A 25,327-nucleotide genomic window follows, 5' to 3' on the forward strand; every position below is an offset into this window, starting at 1 on the left:
CTATAAAAGTGCATGTAGATTTCTGTACCCCCCAGTGGCCCTTTTCCCCCGCTTTTGGAAGGTGAATCTATGCCTGATTTCACTTAGAACTCAGTACTAGTGATTTATACGCTTTGCTGCTGAACTTGCTTATGGCATGTTTAATGTAACTGCCTTATAATTCTTTAAATAAAACTTTAAAGTAACACTTTGTCTGTCATTCTTACAGGAATGTTTCAGCATTTATTATTGAACCTGATCTATCAAGACATCGCAACCGGTGCGGATCATTAAAGTCCATCTAGGGATTACATAGTTCCGGTCGAGTCATTGGTGTGCCCCATGAGGCGGAATTTAGGATGTTTGTCCACCGACACCCTTCTTGTCCCCCTTGTATCTTTGCCCTCCCTTAAAATCTGCACCAAACTTTCTAGAAACAAATTTCAGTAGACTTGGATTGTGCCAAATTGGGTGCAGTACGGTAAAATGGGGCAAACATATATTAAGAACCATTTCCCTCGGAAAGTGCCATGAGGAATACCACAAAAATAAAAACAATAGCTGTACAGAACTGTCTAAGCATTGGCAGGGACATACTTTTGGGTCCCTTTTTCTGTTTTTGTGCATTGCTTAGCCGTTAATAGATCAAGTCTGAGTTACTGGTAAATGTTGTGTGCACTACTTGTAAAGATCAGGAAAATTCTAAACTAAGAAACAAGTCCTTCAAGCCTACATTTTGTAGATGTTCTAAAATAGATTAATAATTGGTTGGCTGAAAAAAAATCCCCATGACTGGCTGCAAGCTTCAGGAATAATTCTGAATGCAGCAAGTTCGTTTCCCTCTCCTCTGACTACAAATATGAAGAAACCAAAGGGATAGGAGTTATTGCCCTTGCAAAACATGCTGAACACTATACAACTTGTGAGCAAAGCGCTACTTGTTTTATGAGAATGGGAGGTGGAACCCCTTTACCTTAGAAACACCTCCTTATGTTCTAAACATCTTTAAGAGCTAACACAAAAGCTGCACTACAAAAGTCAGTGAAAGTGCTTTCTCTTCCCGGCCTGTCATAGCATCTGGGAAAAGATTTAAACCAAAAGTGTCTTCCCGCCAAGCTTCCCTGGCAGGCCGAGAGCCTAATGGGTGCCAGAAAGCAATATCGAAATGCTTGGAGTTACCAGCCATGCCGAAGGCCCAGGGGTGAATGTTAATTTGTAATCAGAAGGTCTCAGGGTTTATCTAGAGGAATTAACAGGTAGAAGTTAGCTTCACCTTTCATACATCCATCCTACTTGCTGCCAATCATGAGCTAGTTGTCAGAAGCTTACTGAGGGACTGACAATTATTAGTATCCTGATCAATCACACTGAAGCTCAAGCTTCCATATTTACCTCTCACAAGTGACTTACTACTGGTTCAAGCCTGAACCATGAGACATGGACCTCTCACATGCTCACCAGGAAAGTGGTCACAAGTAGTTACTTCAGGCAGGACAACTCTGGACCTCATTCCTGAGACAATTCCTCTTCTAGAAAATTTTCCAACAGACTCATACTCAAATATGACCGACCTCTTTCAACCTGAGAGAATTACGTTTCCAAATTCTATTACGGAAACTCCTGATCATCTGCAAGACTTAATCTACACTCTGCATATACATTTATGTACCAGCTGTCCCTCAAACATAAAAGTAAACCAACTCCAGGGTAGATGGGCAAAGGCTTCTTTTACACTGATCCGTCACTGTAAATGAGGTTTTTGAAAGTTAGCTTCTGCAGATGTCAATGGTGAAAAATTGTGTAAACTGGCCCCACTTGGTTTGGATAACATTCTGTCTGCTTACCTCAACTCGGGACACTCTTGACTTCCCACAAAGCCGAGCAGAGAAAGGCTCTTCCGGGCAGACTCATCGTCAAACCTATCAGGATCAAATCTGTAATAACCCAAAAAAATACATCAGCATTGATTGCTTTTAGGAGCAACTCTGGAGAAATTAACACAACCATCAATCAAGAAGAAAAGCAATTTAATTTAAAAAGGAGGGAGCTAACCATTGAAGGAGAAATTCAAGCTTTTCTTATTGTGTATATTCCTGTATCAAGCAATTAATACATTTAATTTATTTTGAAAAACACAGCAGATAATAGACTAGGGTTTGCCTTCTTGTTTGAGAGCAGGGATGCAACAGACTTGCTGTGAGTAACTTTTGAACAGAATTTGTCACATTAGTCCAATATCTGTCTCTTTGGGTATGTGAGATACAGTTTTTGTTATTTATTCATATAAATATTGTTAGGTCATACAAATTGCATCTGGGGCGTAGGTCATGGCTTGCATGGCTGTTGTGCGGTTATGAACTGCAGTCTTACCCATTACTTGCAAATTTCAGAGGTGCTTTTGGTTTTAAATAGTAGACTTAACTGCACTATAATTGTTTTTTTTGCTGTGAATTTCTAAGGTTTATAATTTGTATTTTGTTTCAAATCAATTATGGGGATTTTCGGACATACACTACACCCATCAGCTTTCTGAACCACTGTAGCAGGCCAGCATCCGCTGTGTGTGACCTTTGCACAGTTGCCAACCCCTACCTTTTCTTTTTTTTTTTTTTTTGAATTTTTTTTTCTTTAGGAGTCGCAGATCCTGCCAAAGGATTCACAAACTCCTACTGGTTTGAGGACCTCTGTTAGGCTGTCCGCAGGAGTTACATATGGCAATGGATTGTGTAAGAAAGTGCCTCTTCATCTGATCCTCCCCTCAAATTTTTGGACTGATGCTGCTGGTTTGTTTTTCTAGAGTGCATTGGGCCCTGCTGACCAGGCTCAGTGTAGGTGCTTTGACCCCCTCAAAGTGTATGTGAAACTGTTTAACCCTTGATTGGCATATTTAATGTAGAAACAGTATACAGTACTAAGTCTACTCAGGGCTCGTAAGTTAAATGTCCCTAGTGGACTGGAGCACTTATTGTGTCACCAAGGTCTGCTACTACAGCCTAGTCGGGCAGCTTTAAAACTGCCACCTGATATGGCAAAATAAACCCTTTTCCAGGTCAAAGCCTTCCCTTTTGATATTTGTAAGTCATCCTTAGGAAAAGGCTGAGTAACCCACAAGGGTGGGCACTAAATATGAACAAGAAGGGCATGCTTATTTAATACTTTACAAGTGCTGACATTGAAAAATCAAAAGTGTTGTTTTCACTGTAGTAAGGCCGGTGGACCCATTGTCTAATATGTAACTTCACTAACCCACACACTAAGTGCTAACTTAAGGCTTTTCATACAAAGGTGACTTTAGAAAGTAACCATCCTCTTGTCCCAAATGTCTAGTAGCCGCTTTTGATTAACTGCAGCCGCTGTCACCCGAGACAGCCTACTGTCTTCCTGCCTAAGAGGTGTTAAGTGCTCCTAGGAATGGAAAACAAAGGGTCTGCTGGAGAAAAGAGGTATGGCCTCCTCCTGCCAGGATGATCCAAAGGCAGTGGCCAAAGATGACCCAACTTCAAAGGGGCTACTGCCTCAGAGAGGCAAGTGTGAGTCACACCTTAGCTTGCCCACGTTTCATGTAGAAAGACAGGCTGGCATCTCCTCCAGAGGGGGAAAGCCCACTTGCAGGACTGATTTTCCCATAGGGATGGCTAACTCTACTGACACCCCTCAGGGGTGTGCACCCATGGCTCTGTCCCAGGTAGGAAAGTTCCCAACATCTTGGATTGTGGACAGAAAGAGGCACAGTGGGATTGCTGGCATATAACTGGGAAGGATTGGCCCGTGGGAATTGTAGCCCCATTGTTTAGTGAATCCTCCTCAACTTGAAATTGGTATAGCAAGGGTACTCCTGGCTTCCAGTCTCAGAATACTGCTGGACTCTGAAAGAATAGACAAAGGACTGCCCCCACTAAACCTGTGGACCCTAGAAAGAAAGGATGCACCAACTGCTGCATTTACTGAACCAAGACAGCACTTCAGAAAGAGAAGGGCTGCTCCTGCTGTCGACCTAGTGAAGAAGGAGCTTACTCCCACTTGTGCCAAGGGTCAGTGAGTTGATTCCTAATAAGCTTTAGGGACACAAAAGTTAAAGAAACCTGCAATGTACCCAACTGACTAGTTTGTCCTGCACTTGCCCTGAATTCTGTTGATGTAACTGAGAGATTGAGTCCTAGCCCCCAAGAGTTCCTGCTCAGGTCCTGGACACTTGGCTAGTGATAGCGTGTACTCCTTTTTACCACAGGATTACAACTTGTGAGACAAGTCAAAGATACAATTTGTGGGACACAGAGTCCGAGGTTCATAGATTACTGATACTTGCCAGTTTGTGGGTAGCTCCAAACAGTCTTAAAATCCTTTCACCAGACCCCTAGACTTCGCTGATCCGCTGTTGTCGAATACCGCAATAAAATTTGCTTGCACAGTGGTTCTGTGCTGCTCTTTACTGGATCAGTGAATTGTGTGATACAGTATTAGGATTAAGGTAATCTATAGCATTAACAATAATGGTGCTTTTACTCTTTGGCCATGTAGGCCATTATATAGTCTGAGGATGGTCAAATACCACGAGAGGAGTTTTAAATACATTCCTTACTTTAAGATGAGTGAGTGGTCAGAAAGATTTTGACATTTCAGGGTGTTTGTTAGATTCTGCAATACAAATGATGATGCACCACAATAAACTGTATCTGAAAGTCCAATTCTTTAGTTTAGATCCATTAGAACCTTCTCTTTATTCTTTTTTATTTCTTAGAGCAGCACATATTCATAGCAAAGCAAACAGCCAAAGCGTTTCGTCCTTTAGAAGAGGACTTCTTCAGGGCTATTCAGTCCTTTCAATTTCAGTTTGCCGTATTCAGAAAATATTATCCATCTTGAAATAATATCATAATACTCCAAAGTCAGCACCTATGGATCAATTGTGGGAGGATCCACCAAAATTCCAGGGAAATACTCTGGCCAAATACAGAAATGACAGCTCTAACAGTCAAACACGCCCGTACCAGTGTCAAATGTTGCTGGGCTCCTGGAATAGGTTCTAGGTTAATGTGACTCGCCCTTCTGAACCAATCTCTATCTCAGGCTATGTCGAGATAGGATTGTGGCTAGACATTAGCAGATGTATGCTTAAAGCCAAGCTCTGGAAGATAAATCTTGATTTAATGTACAATCCCTGGAACTTGATGAAGGTGGCTCAGGACCTCCTCCATGGAAAATGAGGTCAATGTATTGCAATGCATATTGTGGGATGCCAGGAAGGCATCTATTTAGAGTATCCTTATGCGTATAACCCCAAGAAAACTAGGCAACTGCTGTTGTGAGGACCTCTTGGACCCGAGTTGGTTCCCCCTTTTTTAGTCTCGTTTTACACTTAATATTTTACATATTTTAGCTGCATCACTTTTAGCAATTACATTTTACATACTTTTCTTGCATGATATGTTTGTAGGAATACATTGTACGAGTGGCTTTTTTTAGTTAGCCTTTCCTCAACATGTAATCAGTACATTCTGTTCAAGGCTGGGAACATAGTGCACAATATCCTAGTGCCTGTGTTGCCCGTTCAGGAGACAGCTTCTGCCATCTAGACATAGCACTGCATCAGATCTGTGCTTCTAACACAGTCACTTTTATTATATAAAAGATGCACTGAGCCGGAAGGGGACTAGGGACATTCCAGCCGCGACCATCCTTTGATGAATGCTGTGTTCAACATGCAGGTCTGCTGACGCTAATCTACCAGCTTCCTGAGAGGACTGCCATCCACACTACAGGCTGACTCCTGACACCATTTCCAGGTATGTTGCTAAGCCTAATCCCTTAGATCGGGTCAGGCAGAAAGGTACACCCGCTTAGCTCTGAGTATAGTCTAAGGGTTAGGTAGGAACGTCTAGAATCTCTAGAACTCCTTTACCATGTTCATAATGCTGGTAACTTTGCTTTGTTTCATCTGCCTTATTATTGCAGCTCATTCTGTCTATGCAAGATTATGATTGTTCCAATAAATGTATTGAAAAATTATCTCATAATTCTCTTGTGTTTTGCCTAGTCATGCATGATTAATACAACAAAAGGTTGAGATCGGTTTCCACGACTTCCTTGGGGAGTCAGAGCGTCATGCTTAAGTTGCCATAATCACCTTCCACCCCGGGCAGGGTTAGGGGTGAAGGTGAAGCACTGTGAGCTCGCCAGGTGTTGGGCAGGCAGTTTCTAATGGTGTGGACGGACAGAGTCTCCAACATTCTGAAGTGCTGTCATCCTAATTTGTAGTACTATTATCTTGGTAGGGACCATATAACACTGGCATTCAGCTTAGGTCTCTCAACAAAACAGACACCCAACAGACCATTCTTCAGTTATCACTTCTACAGGGTCAAAACTCTGAAATAGAATTACATTATATTGTAGAGTAAAAGAGCTGAATGCTGGCTGTAAGATAAATTGGACTCCTCCTTCAGTAATGCAAACAAATCATGCTGCCTTTATCAAATCTCTAAGTTTAAAAATAACTAAACACATTTCTAAAAGCTACACAAATGCAACATAGTAACCAACAGCTAAGGCATACTTAAAAGTCTAATGGGATTTTATGCATATTTATTCTCAAGATAGCCATACTATCCATGTTGAGATATATCAATATGTAAATAGATTATTGTTAGAAATGGGGTCTCTGGTTGACAGTCAGTTTGCACTCTGTCCAAGCATGGACCCTCACTCTTGTCAGAGTAAGAGAGATACACAGCTCAGATAACTCCTGCTCACCCCCTTGATAGCTTGGCACAAGCAGTCAGGCTTATCCCAGAGGCAATGTGTAAAGTATTTGTACCAACACCCATAGTAACACAGCGAAAACACCACAAAATTACTCCATATCAGTCTAGGCAAATACCCAATATTAATCTAAATCAAACAAGACCAAAAAGACAAAAATCCAATGTACACAAGCAAAGATATGAATTTTAAAAGTAAAATGAGTCTTAATCTATAGAACTGAATGGATGCGTTATTTTAGCACAAAGTACCTGGTATGCATCAAAAATAAAGCTGCACGGGTGAGAGTGCGTCGGAAAAGCAAGTGATGCATTGATTCCTTACTCGCAAGGGGGGCCACGCGTCAATTCTTTCTTTACCGGGCAAGAGATTTTCTGGACCAGCAGCCTCTGGTCCGTGCAGTGATGTTACAGATTTTGACACCCAAGGACGATGCGTGGAATATCCGGACGCACAGCAGTGATGAATCTGCATTGAGCTGGTGATGCGTCGATTTTACTGGTGGTGCATCAATTTTTCAGCTGCAGTGTGCAGGAGCTGCGTTGATTTTTCTGCCGCTTGGCTCCAGTGCGTGGATTTTCAGCTTGGGTTCACCAGCTTCTCCTTTCAAGGGCCAAGGGACATGATTTGACACCACTTGGCACGGTAGGGATCTCAGCAAGAGAGACCGCTGCTGGCAGAGTAGGTCTTTGATGGCCCTGAGACTTCAGAACAGGTGGCAAACTCAGTCCAAACCCTTGGGGAATCTTCACATGCAGGGTACACAGCAAAGCCCAGTCTTTGTCCACTTTAAGGCAGAAACAGCAACTGCAGGACAACCCAGCAAAGCACAAACAACAAAGGGGCAGTGCCCCTCCTCCAGCACTTCTCCTTGGCAGGGGTTCCTCTTGATCCAGAAGTATTCTAAAAGTCTGGGAGTTTGGGTCTACTACTTATACGCATCTCTGCCTTTGAAGTAGACAAACTTCAAAGGAAAGTCTCTTTTGTTCACAAGATCCTGCCTTGCCCAGGCCTTGCCCGAGACACACACACCAGGGGGTTGGAGACTGCATTGTGGGAGGACAGGCACAGTCCTTTCAGGTGTCAGCTCCTCTCTCTAGCCCTAGCCCAGGAGACTCATCAGGATATGCAGGACACACCTCAGCTCCCTTTGTGTCACTGTTTAGAGAAAATTCACAAACAGCCTAATTGTCAGTCTGACCCAAACGTGGAGTCCACAGGCAGGCAGAGGCACAGAATGGTTAAGCAAGAAAATGCCTACTTTCTAAAAGTGGCATTTACAAACAGACAATCTAAAAAACAACTCTACCAAAAGATGTACTTTTAAATTGTGAGTTCAGAGACCCCAAACTCCACATCTGCTCCCAATGAGAAACTGCACTTAAAAGATATTTAAAGGCAGTCCCATGTTAACCTATTGGAGAGATAGGCCTTACCATAGTGAAAGCTGAATTTGGCAGTATTTCACTATCAGGACATGTAAAACACACCGCTACATGTCCTACCTTTTAAATACACTGCACCGTGCCTACACGGCTACCTTGGGCCTACCTTAGGGGTTCCTTACATGTAGTAAAAGGGAAAGTTCGGGCCTGGCAAGTGGTTACACATGCCAGGTTGAATTGGTAGTGCAAGAATGCACACACAGACACTGCAGTGACAGGTCTGAGACACATTTACAGGGCTACTCATGTGGGTGGCACAACCAGTGCTGCAGGCCCACTAGTAGCATTTAATTTACAGGCCCTGGGCACCTCTAGTGCACTCTACTAGGGACTTACTAGTAAATCAAATATGCCAATCAGGGGTAACCAATCATAAACACAATTTATAGTGGGAGCACTTGCACTTTAGCACTGGTCAGCAGTGGCAAAGTACCAAAAACTACCAAAAACGAAGTCCAGCACACAGTCAAAACTACAGGAAGCAGAGGCAAAAAGACAAGGGATACTACGCTAAGGATGCCAGGTCTAACAATTATTCGTGCCAAAACTACCACAGACAGAGAGGGGTAGCCTTTACATACCACTGCAAGAGGATGAAACTATATGAGTGATCACCACTACCTGCTAATAAGCCCCCTAGTGGAGATGTGCTCCCTAATTCAATACACAAAAAGCTATCAACATGTACAAAAGAATTAAAGAAAAAGTGCCAAGCACATCAGCAGAAACAGCCATAGAATTTATCCATTATCCATGTAGATAGCCTAGATAGCACCAGCAAACTGATGAGTGAGGACACTTCTAAATTTAAACTGTAAAATCTATGCAAAACGTACCAGCTTCATGGCTCACTTTTTCACTCAAATCCTTAATTCAGTTCTTTCAAGACGTATGAAAGGGGGATATTCCAATAACAACAGTAGCCTACTCACATGTACTCTCTAGTGCCCAACACTCAATTGTCTCTGCAGCAGCCATGAATGCAGGTACCGAAAATACATTTAACAGAGTAGGTCGGCTATTCCTTGAAGCAGCTAAGAGCAAGTTTGAGCTGGTAACATCATTTAGTAAAAGGAGTGATGGCCCTCTATGACTCCGCTAAGTCAACAATGAAAGTAAACAGGCACACCTTAACCTCGTGGAATAAACACATACAAATGGACACCGGTGACCCTCAACACACATCATTTGTATTCCTGCTAGCTTTAAATACTCTCTTAACGCCAATGTGATCAACTAAAAACCTTTCGAGAATCCCAGCACGGACTAATTGCAACAAGTTTGCTACATATGTTAATGACAGATGGTTTGTTTCTGACACAGAAGGATATGTCCCAGCTATTCTCTCCATTATATCACAATACACTAAAGTCACTGGCTACCCCTTCAACAAGGAAAGGAGTCCCAATGGAAAGCATAACACTTAGATGCAAACCAACCACTGGTTAGATACCAACTCATTAAAGGGAGTGGTATTTGATTCTAAAGGGGAAGCTGTTTTAGTAATCGTGGCAGGCAGTCCTTTGAACCACTGCCAAAGAGATTCCTTTTAAGCTACATCTTTACCTGTAATGGATAGAGACTGATTTAAAAAAATGTTACCTGATTTAGAAAGCAAATGCAAGAACCGTAGTCTTCAGTCCCTCGCAAGCCACCGTCCTTGGATTCACATAAATGCTTACAAATTGCAACCTGCCTAATTAATATGTATTAGGTCATTTTGTAATCTCCTGCAAATGTACAGTTTGCGATGTGACCTTTTAGTACGTAAGTTATATCGCAAAGTTTATACCAATTTGCAAACCAGTCATTGTAAAAATTGCACATCCTCGTTTGAGAATGGGTCTTTAAACATCGGGCCTAAAAACCTCATTAACCTCTTCAAATAGTGACCAGACACTGACATATTGTATCTATGACCGACAAAATACTATCCAGTAACATAAGTAGAAGAAACCAGAAAAATCAAACAAAAACGGCAATAAGCCCTGAAGCCACTCACTGAAAATGAGACAGTGCATCCTGAACAGAAATGGCTTAAGAACACCATTCCAATAAAATCTCTACACAAGCGTAACAACTAAGATTTACATACCACACACCCTAGACGCTTCTAGAAGTTCAGTGTAAGCCTCCTCAAATGAATACAGGTTGATGTACCAATAAAGAAAAAAAAGGGACTGTCTTCACTATGTTTAATTGCATCAAACTCCGCTGGTTTTGGAATGAGGCAACTTGAAACAATATTTGGAGTGCCCATAACACTCAAAGACACAGGTCCTGCGTCGCACCCTCATTACACCTACATGGCATTAACTTAATTGACACAGGGATGCTCCTATTGGACCTTCAATTGGCATTTATGTGCCTCAATACTAGGGGTCTGATTTAAACTTGGCGGATGTGTTACTCTGTCACAACGGTGACGGATAACCTGTCCGATGAAATATCCCATTATTTCCAACGGGATTTGCATATTGGCAGACGGGATATCAATCACTGTTGTGATAGAGTAACCCGTCCACTGAGTTCTAAATCAGGCCCTAAGTTATGCAGCGCAGTCCTATACCTCTCAACTCCAGCTGCATCCTTTATGGTTTCACCGCCCTTCTTCTTGATAACATGTTTTTCTCCTCTGGTGAACTTCACCAAATCATTTTTAAGATCTCTTCAAACACGTTTTTTTAGTTCGGAATATTACAAATATGTTCATAGGAGACATCAGTAATAACTCCTTTGAATATAGTATTTTGACATTTCATTTGCCCTTCATTCATAATCATTCATTTGTATGAAGCATGTTTGTAATTCATTTGTCCTTCATTTATAATCCTTCATTTGCATAAAACATTTTTGTATTTCATTTGCCCTCCATTTATAACCAATTATTTGTATATAGCCTTTTTTGTATTTCATTTGCCCTTCATTTATATTCCTCATTGGCATATAGTATGTTTGCATTTAATTTGTTCTTCGTTAATTTTTCAATACAAAGATTTGAAATAAAATAAGTGATTCTATAAGTGAATCAGTAGCGCAGATAGTGTGGCGCCTGAACAAAACGTGCTCCTTAACAGGTATCTTTGTAATTTAATATTCACATTCTCCGGGGGGCAGAGATGCCCTTCTGTGCCATCACGACCAGTTTTCAAACAGTCACGACCATGCAGCTGGGCCCAGTGATAGCACTTCAGAAGGTGCTTCATCCTTTAACTCCTACAATGTCGCCCATGGCGCTAATGGTAGTACTAGGTTTATTTTCCTCTGTGCACCACCCGAACCTGGTTTGATCACCTCTATGTTACAATGCTATGTTTTTAAGCTTCATTTTACCTTGAAGAGACGTTCATATTCATACACTAATCCCCTTTCGCCTTTGCTCCATTTTGGGTTTTTCAATGGGACACATTTTTGTGACCCTTACTTGTTTTGATATACGTGACTATATACATTACAGTCGTTTCAAATCAATAAATGTTATTCTATTATTGAAAAATAATCGTAACCGCACATAAAAAATTACTATTACCAGAATGAAGTTACAACATGTAAAGCATACACTATGCCACTCAGAGGTATTAGGCGACCATATAAAAGATAAAAAAGATACAGACATTACTTATACACGCTCAAAATATTTCATACATTTATGCAATTAGAAATGCAGAGAATTACAGTGTAGATTAGTAAATTTAAAAAAGAAAGCTATTGGTGCGCACACGTCAGGTGAGGAAAGCATATGTAGGAAGCATTATGCATGTCTACATCTAATAAAGCAAAATTTCTACAATAAGGGCAGAAAAAACGCGGCGTAAAAGTCTCATCAAATTTACAACAAACAAAAAAAAAAGAAATAAAAGAAGCAAGGTCTGTGTTGAGGATTTGTCACAAAAACAATTACTGATTGAGGCTGTGTTATATTGTACCAGGGGAAGAAAGCTGGCAGGGAATGACACCTAAGCTAAATTTATTAAGAACAATTATATCCAGACAGGATTCTGGTCCAACGTTCGCTTGGGCCATTACATAGGCCCTGATAAGTGCATGTTTGATGTTCCACAGCTTCTCTCTCCAGCCCAGACATTCATGAAGGACTGCTTCAACCAAGCAATTCCACTGTGGTTGACTTAATATACTGGAGCCAATTGATTTTATAACCTGGGTCACCACATAGGCAATCTTCTATTATATCTTCATTAAAGGGTGCATGCTCATTAAACCATATTGGGGTCCAAAGCAACATACGAGCTAGTTTGATCTGATCCTCAACAAATTCTAACCCTAACTCCTCGTGAGCAAAGGAGCATGGTCTTCTCAGTGGGAATGCCAGGAGGTGTCAACAAATGATTCTCCTTCACTTACAGGCTACTCACATCGCAATACCCCCAGATCCTAGAACCAGATGTTAAGACAGGGAGGCATTTCCTAATATACATTTCTAATAGTGGACCAACAAGATTACTGCCAATATTAGATGCTAATTTAAATAATTATCCCACCAATTATGATAATCGTTGCTTCCTTGACTAAGTACAAGGGATCCAATTACAGGTAGAATCCAAGGACAACTGCCCCACACCCTCCAGATAAGTGAATTGATTAACTTTCCTAACTGGTTTATCCTTTACGATGCTACATCCTGACCACAGATTTTGGGAACCATAAATCATAGTGAAGGTTAAGAATAGATTTGCTCAAGGTCCCAAATTCTCCATGATACGAACAAAAGCACTGATAAGTTTCTTCAAGCCATTTGGGCTACTAGAAAACAGTAGAGCATCATCAGCATACTGAAAGGCAGGCACGACGATCTTTTTGATCTCCTGAATGCCCTCCGTTTCTCAGTCAATATATCATTAAGTTTGTTGACATTTAATATAAAATAGACACTGGGACGCATCCCTGCTGCAGACGTCGAACAATCGTGAAAGAGTTAGTGCACTCACCATGTTCCCCAATTCTTACTGAAGCAAACATATCACTTCATACATTACAAAACAATACACCAATTCACATTCCATTCCATTCCCAAATGATAAAGGGTGCCCCACAAACCTGTTCATACTATTGAAAGTGTGCTTTAGGTCCATAAAGCCAAGAATATCGCATTAAAGTTTGTAACCATATATTTACTTCTTATCTAGGTGTAAATGTATACATTGTTGAATGTCCCCAGAACATCTCTCACTCCATACTGCACTTCCCATAGAAAGTTAGTCGCAGCTCTTCATGTTAGAATTTTTTCAAGAACAATTCTACCAACTATCTTTACCGTGGAGTCCCATGAAGAGATAGGTCACTAACAACATGGGTCATGGTGGTTACCCATTTAAAAGACTAGAACAATAACAACAGCATGCCAAGACCGAGGACACCCAGTTTTACAGGCAGCGTATAAGATGTTCGTAATTAATGGTGCCCAGAGATCAATATTGCCTTCTTGTAGGGCCACTGGAACCCATCCAGGCACACAGCTTTATTTGATGGCCTTTTAGGGCAGTTTCCACTTTGAAAAGATAAAACTGGATTGAAAAAGGATAAGTGATGTGTTCCAGCTCAGGATCTCCATTATCAATAACCGGAAAGCAATTTAGTTTTTTTTTAAATTGGCACTCCATTGTTCTGCTTTAACATGGTTTGTGTCACGGGCTTACCTAATTTATTCACATTAATAACCTTCCAAAATCCCAGTGTTCTTTAATTTACAGGTTATGACAAGATTCTCCCAGCGCGGTCTTATATTCACATCAGCTTAGAATACAGCTCCTCCATTTCACTTTTTTGACCTCTTGATGGTAACTTAGTTCAGTAAGTTATTGCACCTTCTGCAGAGAAATGTAAACCTTACAAAACGACTATAGAGTTCAGAACCAGCTGTGTAATAGTATTTATGTTACCAACTCTCTAGGTTCCCTGGAAACTCTGGGGAGAGAAGGTTTATGCACTGCTTAAGTAATTACACTTTTCTGCCCTTCTCTGCATTCCCATTTGAAAGGAATCAGACGCTCCTACTTTGAGTCCTCCTAAGAAATGGTGGAAATGAGAAGTCGAAATTTGAAGTCTTCACTGCAACGTTTGTGCAGGGCCCACAAAATAACCCTACTAATCATGCACAAACTTAAGCAATCTGGGCTTTTAGCAAATTACTTTGTCTTTTTTCTTACAAAAAATATCACTAACACTTCCCTGACTGCCCAATTCACACTTCAGTCTTTCCCATAACCTCTGCTCAACAACCCCTCTCTGCTATCCTCTCATTCATAATAAATCTCACTCTCATTCTTCCCTTGACAAGTGCACCATACACCTTCCTGGGACAAGGTCCATCCCAAGATAATAAAGCTAACACCTTGGTTACCACGTCTCTAAGATTAATACCCAATCCTTATGTACATACAACCCGGTTCAAACCAGTTGCAAAAAAAGAATTTCAAAAGCAGCGATCCTACGCACCAGCAGGAACCATCTTGCAGCTTCGCGCCACCTCTGGCATGACTACAGTTCGATATAAGTGCTGTCCTTGCACGTTGATGTCAAGTTCTGGCTTGGGAGGAAATGTGTCTCACAACTTTCATGAAACGTACAGCAATCGGTGACTTCAAAAAGAGCGGTTGGTTTGTTAAGCACAGAAAGGCCCGACAACCTTTCTCCGTGCCCACTGCAAACGTTTGCTGCGATAAGGAGAGAGCAAACAAAGGAACATAGTACATTTTTGGCTTGTAAGGGGTTGGTGTCTTGGGCATCACACCAGGTGACAAATTTGTCACAGCCCCCAGTGTAGATGAACGTCTTGGAAGGGCATTTATCAGCATGGATAACATCCACCACCTAGGTCACGAATTCAAATGCATTTAGATGCCACAGTTCAATCTCCACACATGAAGCTGAACGTTTTGAAGATTCAGATGCAGGACTCAGCCCTCCTGCTGACAAGGGAGGTTCTGCCAAAGAGGAAGACTAATCAGAGGGGGAATGCTCATGTTCCGGAGCTCTGGGGACCATACTCCTGACCCAGACCGGCTGTCCTGCCTTTCCTGCGAACTCAAAGCAGGAAAGGCAGTGTGGGAATGTGCACAGGAGACCTGTATCCCATTGCAGTAGAAATGTGTGTTCTTGTCTGTGGAGAACATACCTGCACTGGTAGAAGATGCTCCATGCCACTTTGGAGTGGACATGCAGCTTGCAACCTGCAGCTGATGTCTGCTCAGCTCGTCTGCTCTGGCATAGAGATCCTGCAAGATAGTTGGCTACCAGAAATATGGTCTGCTGGTCCAGCCACTTCCATAGGCTTAATCTTCCTGGCACAGGATCCAGGACCCCAGGGCTCTTCTTGTTGTATTATCACATGGAGGCTGAGTTGTCTCTGAGGACCTACACTGGTCTCCCCTTGATGGATAGCAGGAAAGATTTCAGACCTTTATGGATCGCTTGAAGCACCAAAAGAGTTATGTGGAGCTGACTTTTCCCCAGATGTCAGAGGTGAGACTCCAGTTCTTTGATAGAAAACCAGGAGTTTGGTCATCTTCAAGGTGGTCGGCGACTAACAGTGGAGAGCCTGCCTTCAGCAGCTAGTCATCGTGGCATGGGAACACGTATACCTGGCCTCCACAAGTGGACAATAACCACTGACATCCCTCTGGTGAACGCCTGAGAGGGTGAGCTAAGGCCATATTGGAAGTGTTCTCACCCAACTGTGAACAGTATATAACGGCTGTAGGGCTGCAGGATGGATATATGGCACCCTTGGACAGAAAAGAGTTAACTTCTTGCAGCAAGACTGCATACTGGGCTGCTGACAGACGCTCCAATGTTTGGGGAAATGGGCAAGAAGGAAACAGAAGACAGGGAGTTGCCCCTCTGAATGATTTGCATAACTCATCTGCCTGACGTGATGTATCTCCAGTCAGGGAGGAAATATTGTACCCTGAATTTTACCAGCTCTTAGGGCAAGGTAAAGCAGCTTGGCAGCCACTGCAGTAGTGTAGAAAGAGTTAGAGGAGAGCTGACTGTGCAAATGTGAATCACTTTTGCAGCCACAGTGATCTCTTCCCACGACCAGACATAGCCTGCTACGTAGCTTGGGCAGAGTGACATTGCCTGTCGGCTAACTCCCTGAAGTACCTCTTAAACTTCCTGTGCAGTGGTGGAACAGCTTGGCAGGAGACAAGAGTTTTTTGGATCATGCTGTGGGTCGACTGCCCTTGATGCATTCAAGTACTGACTTAGCCGTATCACCAAATAATTAAAAGAATGTCCACAAGGGATGCCTGGACATACCGTGGAAACCTGGTTGATTGTATCCAAAACAGTTCTGCCCACAAAGTCTGTGCTGTCCAAAACAACATGGAAGACCTACTTTGTTGTATCCTGCACATCATGTATTGATGGAGACAGTGAGGCCTTGAGGTATTCCAAGACAGCCAGCAATAATTTCCTCGTCATGTCCCATAAAGCATGGGTGTACCTAACCAGAAGGAACACTGCATTACCAGTATCTTAAGGCCAAACTTGCTGAAGAGGACATTCTAGCTTCGAAGGCATCAATTTTTTTCAAATCTCTTTACAGAGGATTTGTCAGAAAGGCACCAAGAGGGACTTTACTCATCAATGTCTGTACCATTAGGCTTTCAGACATATGGTGCCTGGTGAGAAAATTGGGATCATCGATGCCCAGACTATGTCACCGAAAGGCCACAGAGCCGATCAAGTGGCCATAACGGTTCCTGCAAGAGCTTCGCTGAATGGCAACAGTGTCTCAGAATAAGTTGGACCTTGTTGAAAGATTTCAGTTAACATGTTTGCTTTGGTTTCAACAACATGCAACTATAAATCAAGCACTACTGCTGTCCTTTGAACAACTACGGCTAAGGCCAGGTGGAAGGTATAGCTTATTCTCTGGGGATGTATCTAGCACACTGGCATTCTGTAAATTAAAGTACAGCCCATCATCAGAATATTGAAAGGGGGAGCAAGTTCTCAGCTTCTTTGGGCCAGAAGGCATGCCAGAGGAAGCTAGAATCATCAAAAAGGGCTGCAGTATTGCCTCCTTGAAGTCTACTATTTGTTGTGGGGGTCGACAATGGCCTAGGTAAATCCAGGAGTGCAGACACCAACTGAGGGGAAGAATGGATTTGGAAGACGCTTGTGGGGAAAGACCTTTAGATTGCACCTTACATGCAGCTTCACTCCATTTCCAGGGCAGTATGGAGTGACCTTAGAGCCACATGGTGCCACACATCGGCATGATGTAGCACTGGTTAGAAATTTCTCTGGACCCAGTCTGGTGCCTTAGGACATCCTTAAGATGCGGTATCTTTGGTCTGAAGTATCCATCAGAAACTATACGCAGATGTCATGTGAATCTGACTGGCCATTTTGGACAAAATCTTCTGACACCATTTAGCGGTTTAAGCCTTAAGGACCTATGAGGTCCCATGTGGCATCGTTGCTGATCTGCTGAGGAATTTAGTATTCCAAACCAAAGAGCAGCTCAAGGTCCATCTGGGTAAAGATGTGTAAAAACAGCAACTGATGCCAGTGCTCCAGTTGCTGCCCTATAAAAGCCTGATGTAATGAAATATTGGGTGGGCAAAGCCATGACTGGAGTTGTGTGGTTCTACCTGGTGCTGCTGGCAGATAATGCAGCAGAAAAGGGTTTCTGGATCCAATCTGGCAGCGGATAGTCATAAAATTAGAAATCTGTAGAAAGTAGCATCCATGAGAACAAAATCTTGGGGTGAATACTATCATGTTTAATTATCACCAAACTTTTCATCTTACTTTCTTCTCGAAGTCAGTGTTTTACTCCAACTGGCTTAGGAAAGATCAGGACTGGACTGGTAAATTGTATCTCTAATGAAATTGACTCATTCATTACCCTTAGAGTAGGATTTCTTCTTCGTTTCTTCAGAAGCAGAGAATTTAGTATACTGTTAATGGATAACTCCATTTTATAGGGGATACCATTTTTCAATCCTGGACTTTCCATTAACAACCTAGTGCATTCTTAGAGATGTATTCCCGATTCACATTATTTAAACAAATTGGAGTAACACACTTGAAACAACTAATTTGAAAAATAAAACTCCAGGACTGGAACAGGCTGGACCTGATGACATTGAGTTGTCTGGTTTCCTAACACTATTATTCTACCTCTCAACAACCCCCCTACAGTTAATCTACGTTCCAAATGGACTACTCTCACATCTGACCTCATACCCTCAAGCCCACCCAGTTGCCTGATCATCCACTGTCATCCTCCTGGACTAGTGCACTTCTGGGCTCCTTTCAACTTGATCCGCGACAATGTTTGTGATGCAATTTTATTCGTTAACCTGACAACTCTTTGCATCATCAGCATAAATCTCTCCTAGTTCACCCCTGCCTTGGAAGTCGGTCTCACTGAGTATCTTGGTGCTTCTGCACTTCCCACAAACCACCTACTATGTGTTAGCGCTGCAAAGAGATCTATGATGGGTGATCTCTTATCACTAGATACCACCACTCCCCGGGACATCATTTCCTCACTCAGGTTCAATTGTCACTACTTATTAACGGCATACATATTCCTTTTCCTCCTCTTCAAGCTTCCTAGTGCTACCTGCAGCCTTGACTCTTCTAATTCTCTTCTCAACTCTTAGCTATTTTGCCTTCTGATGGAAACCCACATACTTCGACAGTAATATGCAGCTTAACCATTTTAATCACTTCTAATACCACCACTGTCAGTTTTCATATCGGAAAGATCGAAGTTCAACTCTCACTCCAAATAGCCAATAACTTAATCAGTAAGCAATTTAGACTATTCCAACAACTTACTTCTTGCTATCCTGCCACTTTTTCTCTCTAGCTCCTGCAGGATGTTCAAACTCTCAGGCTCCACCATTACCTCCTTCTCTCTGTGCTAGGATTTATGGCTGTATGCCAGTTCCAGTTCAGTTGATTTTATTTGTTTTGGATCTCAACCGAGGTCCACATAAAAAATAAACAATAAAAACAGCACATCCAAAGAACATAATCACTACCACAATTTACAGACAAAATCAAGTTGAACACATTTAAACATCCATACACTGATATAATTCCATAAAGTGCTCAACATTACTTCTTACGAATGTGCCATTATAAAGTGCAGTACTCCAATATAAAATGAAAAACCAGGTTAATGCAAATGCACATAACAATCAAGGCTAAGACAACTCATAAACAAAAGCACTAAAGCAACCCAAGGTCCTAAACTCCATGTTACCATGGAGAGAACAAAGTGCAAGTTTGCGAGTAAGGTGCTATAGAGACAATTAACTAAAAAGATATACACAAATCCGAACAAACAAATAATAAATAAAAATGCACAGAAAAAAAAAAAAAACATTCACACATAGCAAACTAAAGCTCAGTAACCTGCAACTGCAAGCAAAATATATATATAACTCTCTACAAATACAACGAAATTCGAGAAGCTATCACATCAATGTGAAGACATTTTAAAACAAATTTAAAAAAATATTTTCAAAATGTAACCTTTTTGCACACACCATTTCAGAGTGAGGGCCAAACAAGCAAAGTCTAGCGTCAGCAACCACAGTTACATTATATTTCAAAAGGATTTGTCTCAAAAAGTAACAACGTGCAAAGTGCAGATTTGGACATACGGAAATCACGTGATTCAAGTTTTGAACATGTGTAAGGCAGAGCTCGGAATACTTCTCTTCCTTTGAAATACCTTACCATGCTCCCGTGATATAATGTAGCGGTAATAGGTTTAGCCTTAACAACAAAATAATTCTGCATACACCATGCAAAAGATTCCATAAAAGGTAAGACTGGGGTTGTTTATAGATAGTAATACCTATTATTATTTTGTTCCTTTCAGACTGACTACAAAGTGAGATATCTCCACCCCTGCTCACTGTAAACACTAACTGTTATCAAATATTTTAGCATAGATTTAGGGAAAGGAAGATCCCCTGTCTGAACAATTTGAAACATCTCCAAGGCTTTCATATAGGTAGAACAAGAAGTGCTTTTTTCTTTCATGATTTGAAAAAATGCAATTTTTTCTTGCTGTTGAACATTTGCTTAGAAGAAGAATTTCTGTCACTACCCATAAAAGGAGCTCTAAAACTGTACAAAAAGAATGGTGCAAAATATTCCTTTCTCTTTCTCTAATTCTCTAGCTCCTTACAAGCGTGGGTAGGAAACAAAATCAGAAAGAATGTTTAGGGAATTAGGGCTCATTACTGACATCTAAGTATACAAAAAATGATGGGAGAAATGAATGAACTAATCTCAGCCCCTTGTAATTACTCGTGGCATGTTGCATCTCAGTCAATAGCACCACCACCTCAGTTTGGACCCAGCCATATGCAATTGGCTGTGGGTTGTTTATATTCTGGTCCAGAGAGGACCTGGCTTTGCAGTTAGATGTGGACTGTTCCTACTGGAGCAGGGCCAAGGCTGATGTGCATATGGCTGGGTCTAAGCTGATGTGCCTTAGTAAGCAAAACATTATGGATGGTATGTAGCCCCGGCTAATTAGCAGTGGCTAGGGTGAATTAAACCATCACTTTTTGTATTTCACACTGCTTAAATCTGACATCACCTGCACTTCAAAAGATCAAATCCTGGCACAGCCAACTCCACCCTTGATCCTTCCACGGCTAATAAGTTAAGTACCATAGTCACTTAAATATTCGCAGAAAATGCTTATAAAACAAAGGCCACATCAAGTTGCACCATAATTCATCAACAAAATACATTTAAAGAAATAATGAATTTTTATTTTCATAAAGCCCTAATTGGAACATCAACACAACCAATATTTATATTTAGGTGGAAGGACATGGTATGACGTCATTTCAGTTGCTAGAAAAGGAAAATGTTACTTACCCAGTAGACATCTGTTCGTGGCATGTAGTGCTGTAGATTCACATGCTTTGCATAAGTCCAGCATCTAGTGTTGGGCTTGGAGTGTTAAAAGTTGTTTTTCTTTGAAGAATCTTTTTGATTCATGAGATTGAGTGACTCCTCCTCTCGGTGATAGCGTGCATGGGCATTGTGTCCTTTGTTAGATTGTTATCCCACAGGCGGGTGAGGTAAGGAGTACATATATATATTTATGTATACAGAAAGATAGTATATAAAAAAGGATGTCTATGCAATGTATATACATATGAACAATACTTGTAGAAGAATTTTACTACAACAACAACAGGCTTCCAGGGAGGACGCATGTGAATATACAGCACTACATGCTACAAACAGATGTCTACTGGGTAAGAAACATTTTCAGTTTGATGGCATATGTGGCTTTTGATACGCATGCTTTGCATAGATTGTAAAGCAGTCCCCCTCCAAGTAAGCGGTGGCTAGCCTGTAGGAGTAGCTTTAAAAAGGGCCCCGAGCACTGCCTGGCCAACATTTGCTTGTTGACAAGAGAAAACATCTACACAATAGTGCTTGCTGAATGTGTGTGGTGTAGACCAAGTGGCAGCCTTACAAATATCTGCTATTGGAATGTTTCCTAAAAAGGCCATAGAAGCAACTTTTTTCTGGTAGTGTGCGCTCTAGGAGCTGTAGGTAATTGTCTTTTAGCTTTTAGATAACAAGTTTGAATGCACTTGACTATCCATCTCGCTATTCCATTTTTTGAAATTGGATTGCTTTGGCGAGGCATTGAAAATGCTACAAAAAGCTGTTTAGATTAGATTGTCTAAAAACTCTTAGTCCTGTCAATGTAATACATAAGAGCTCATTTACAATCTGGTGTGTGCAAAGCTCTTTCAGCTACTGAGTCTGGCTGTGGGAAAAAAATAGGTAACTCAACTGTTTAGTTAATGTGAAATGTTGAAACTACTTTTGGGAGAAATTTAGGGTTTGTCTTAAGGACTACTCTATCTCTATGTACTTGGAAAAAGTGTTCTTCTAAAGTGAAAGCTAGTAATTCACTTACACATCGTAGAGAAGTGATAGCCATTAAAAAGGAAACTTTCCATGAATGAAATTGCAAGGAACAGGAATACATTGGTTCAGATGGTGGACCCATAAGTCTTGTAAGGACAATATTAAGGTTTCATACTGGAGCTGGAGGAACCATGGGAGGAATAACCTGTTTAAGTCCTTCCATAAATGCTTTAATTACAGGAATTCTGAACAAAGTATGTTGTCTGTTTTGGAGGTAAGCAGCTATGTTTGCCTTTTGTATATGTAGCAGATAACTAATAATGTCTTCCATTGATACTTTGAGTGGATCAATGTGTTTAGGTTGACAGTAGCATGCAAAATATTTTTATTTGAACATAACACTGTCTAGCTGTAGGTTTCATTGCCTCTCTAAGAATGTCTATATATTCTGATGGTAGTTGCAAATATCCAAACTTTGACTTCAGGAGCCATATTGCAAGATTGAGTGTTTTGGGGTATGGATGTCTGATTTGACCTCGCTTTTGAGTCAAAAGGTCTGGTCTGTTGGGAAGTTTCTGGTGGGGAACCACAGACGGGTGCAATAGTGTTGTGTACCAAGGTTGAAGTGCGCACTTGGGGGCTACAAGGATCATGGTGAGTGATGTTTGTTCCAGTTTGCGAACCAGAAATGGAATGAGTGGGAGAGGTGGAAAAGCATAAGCAAACATCCCTGACCAATTCATCCATAGAGCATTGCCTTTGGGCTGAGGGTGTGGGTATCTAGATGCAAAGTTTTAGCATTTTGAATTTTCTACGGTGGTGAAGAGATGTTTTTCTGGTGTTCCCCAGGGGTGAAAGTGTTGGTGAAGTACTTGTGGGTAAAGTTCTTATTTGTGGACTTGTTGCTGCATCCTGCTTAGGAGGTCTGCAAACTGATTGTCCATTCCTGGGAGATAATCTGCCATTAAGTGAATGTGACTGAACACGCTTAAAAAAGCAGAGGGAAATTTAACAATGAATGTGGTAAACAACAATTGATGGATTTATCATTGCATGCACATATCACTTTTATTGGTTCAGATGCATTCCCTACCTGCTGTTTTTATTTTTCTTAGATATTTTTTAAATTGAAATGTCCTTTTTATCTGATATGGTTTGCCAGGCTTGTATCTTATTCTTTTACCTATAATGCGTTTTTACATAACTATAAGGTGCGATTTTCCATGAGGGAACTGCTTATGTGTAAATATTTCTCTTTTCTTTTTTTTTTCTCTTTTTCAATCTTTTATGACTTAAATTGTTTATCATGTAGCTTGCCGTTCCTTTTTTGTGTGATGCGCTTTTATGGTATTTATATTTACCGAAATAAAGCTAATGAATGAATGAATGTGAATTACCCATTTCCAAACTGTTTGTGCTAGAAGGGACAACTAAGATGAGTGTGTCCCCTCCTGTTTCTGCAGATAATACATAGTTGTCATGTTGTCTGTACGGACTAGAACCACTTTGTGAGAGAATTGTGGCAGAAATGCTTCGAGCGCTAGAAAGACTGCTAGTAACTCCAAGTAGTTGATGTGATACGTTTGTTGAATGGGATCCATCTGCCTTGCATTGTGAGATTGTTGAGATGAGTTCCCCAACCTATCAGTGATGCATCTGCAGTGAGAGTGATCTGAGGCACATGGTCTTGAAAGGGCCACCTTTTTGAAAGGTTGGAGGGATTCTACCATTGCAGAGAGTGGTGAGTCTGGTGGTCCAACAACACTAGATCCTGAGGATGACCCTGTGACTGAGACCACTGATGAGACAGACACTGCTGTAATGAATGCATGTGTAGTCTGGCATGAGGAACAATGGCAATGCAGGAAGCCATCGTCCCTAATCACTACATCACTAGTGCAACTGTGTAAGTATGGTTCTCCTGTAATTGAGACATAAGTGTTTGGAAGTCTTGAATCCATGCTGGGTTTGGATATGCCAAGCCTGAGTGAGTATTGAGAATTGCTCCCACATAAGGCTGTATCTGTGAAGGTTGGAGATGATATTTGAGAAAGTTGATTGTAAATTCCAGACTGTGTACTGTGTATGTTTCTGACATTGTTGGATGGTATTGGCTTTGATGAGCCAATCATCTAAGTATGGGAAAACATGAATATGTTGTCTTGTGAGGAATGCAGCAACTACCGCTAAGCATTTTGAGAATACCCTAAGAACGGTTGTTACCCCGAATGGTAGAACCTTGAATTGATAATGTTTTCCCGCAATGACAAAACTGAGGTATTTGCGATGTGCCGGATGTATGGTCATGTGGAAATAAGCATCTTTAAAATCTAATGTTGTCATGTAATCTTGTAGCTGTAATAGAGGAATAACATCATGCAGAGTGACCATATGAAAATGCTCTAAAAGTATGTATAGGTTGAGAGGTCTGAGATCCAGAATTGGTCTTAATGAGCCATATTTATTTGGTATGAGGAAGCATAGGGAATTTACTCCTAACCCTTTCTGTGGTAGGGGAACAGGTTCTATGGTTCCTTTGAGCAGAAGGGATTACACCTCTTCCTTCAAGAGAGTGATATGGGCGTGCAAAAGTTTGGGAATGCATGGGGAAATATTTGGTGGAATGGAAATGAGTTCTAGACAGTAACCATGTTGGATAATTGATAGAACCTATTGATCCGTGGTGATATTGGACCACTGGGGATAGAAGTGGAGTAGTCTTCCCCCCCACTAGAGAAGTGTGCGCTGGTGGAAGGTGTAGCCAGTCACTGGCGTGTGTTTGAGGTGGAACCTCTAGAAGTGGAAGCATTCCCTCTACCTCTATTATTGGCACCTCTATAGAACCTCTAAAGGAACCTCTTTTGTAAAAGTGTGTGCCTTGTTTTGTTTGGGAGGTGGAAGGCTCAGTAGATATTGTCTTAAAACCGCCCCTAAATTGGGATGACGAAAAGTACCCCTTTGTGGTGTAGTGAATAAGGCTCCCACGGCCTTTGCTGTCTCCGAGTTTTTTGGGGGGTTTTCTATAGTGGTGTCAACTTGTGGCCCAAATATATGTTCCTTGTCAAAAAGCATATTAAGCACTGCCTGTGGCATTTCAGGTTTGAACCCAGAGCATCTTAACCAAGCATGTCTTCTAACAATAACGCTAGTATTAATGCCCCGTGCGGCTGTATTAGCAGCATGAGTGGCGCAACTAATGGCATTATTGGAAATAGTTTGGCCCTCGGAAACTACCTCCTGTC

General features: G+C 41.4%; 1 protein-coding gene across 2 annotated transcripts in view; it reads right to left on the reverse strand.

The window, feature by feature from the left end:
* The window catches only part of CYP20A1 (cytochrome P450 family 20 subfamily A member 1), a 160,004-nt gene that overhangs the window by 10,806 nt on the left and 123,871 nt on the right, over positions 1-25,327 (reverse strand). For both annotated transcript variants that reach the window (XM_069226021.1, XM_069226022.1), the window contains exon 12: positions 1,824-1,913. In XM_069226021.1, the coding sequence (XP_069082122.1) occupies positions 1,824-1,913 (90 nt within the window). The remainder of the gene's footprint in view (positions 1-1,823; positions 1,914-25,327) is intronic.

Source organism: Pleurodeles waltl, chromosome 3_1, assembly GCF_031143425.1.
Source record: "Pleurodeles waltl isolate 20211129_DDA chromosome 3_1, aPleWal1.hap1.20221129, whole genome shotgun sequence".
In the NCBI taxonomy this organism is placed as follows: Eukaryota; Metazoa; Chordata; class Amphibia; order Caudata; family Salamandridae; genus Pleurodeles; species Pleurodeles waltl.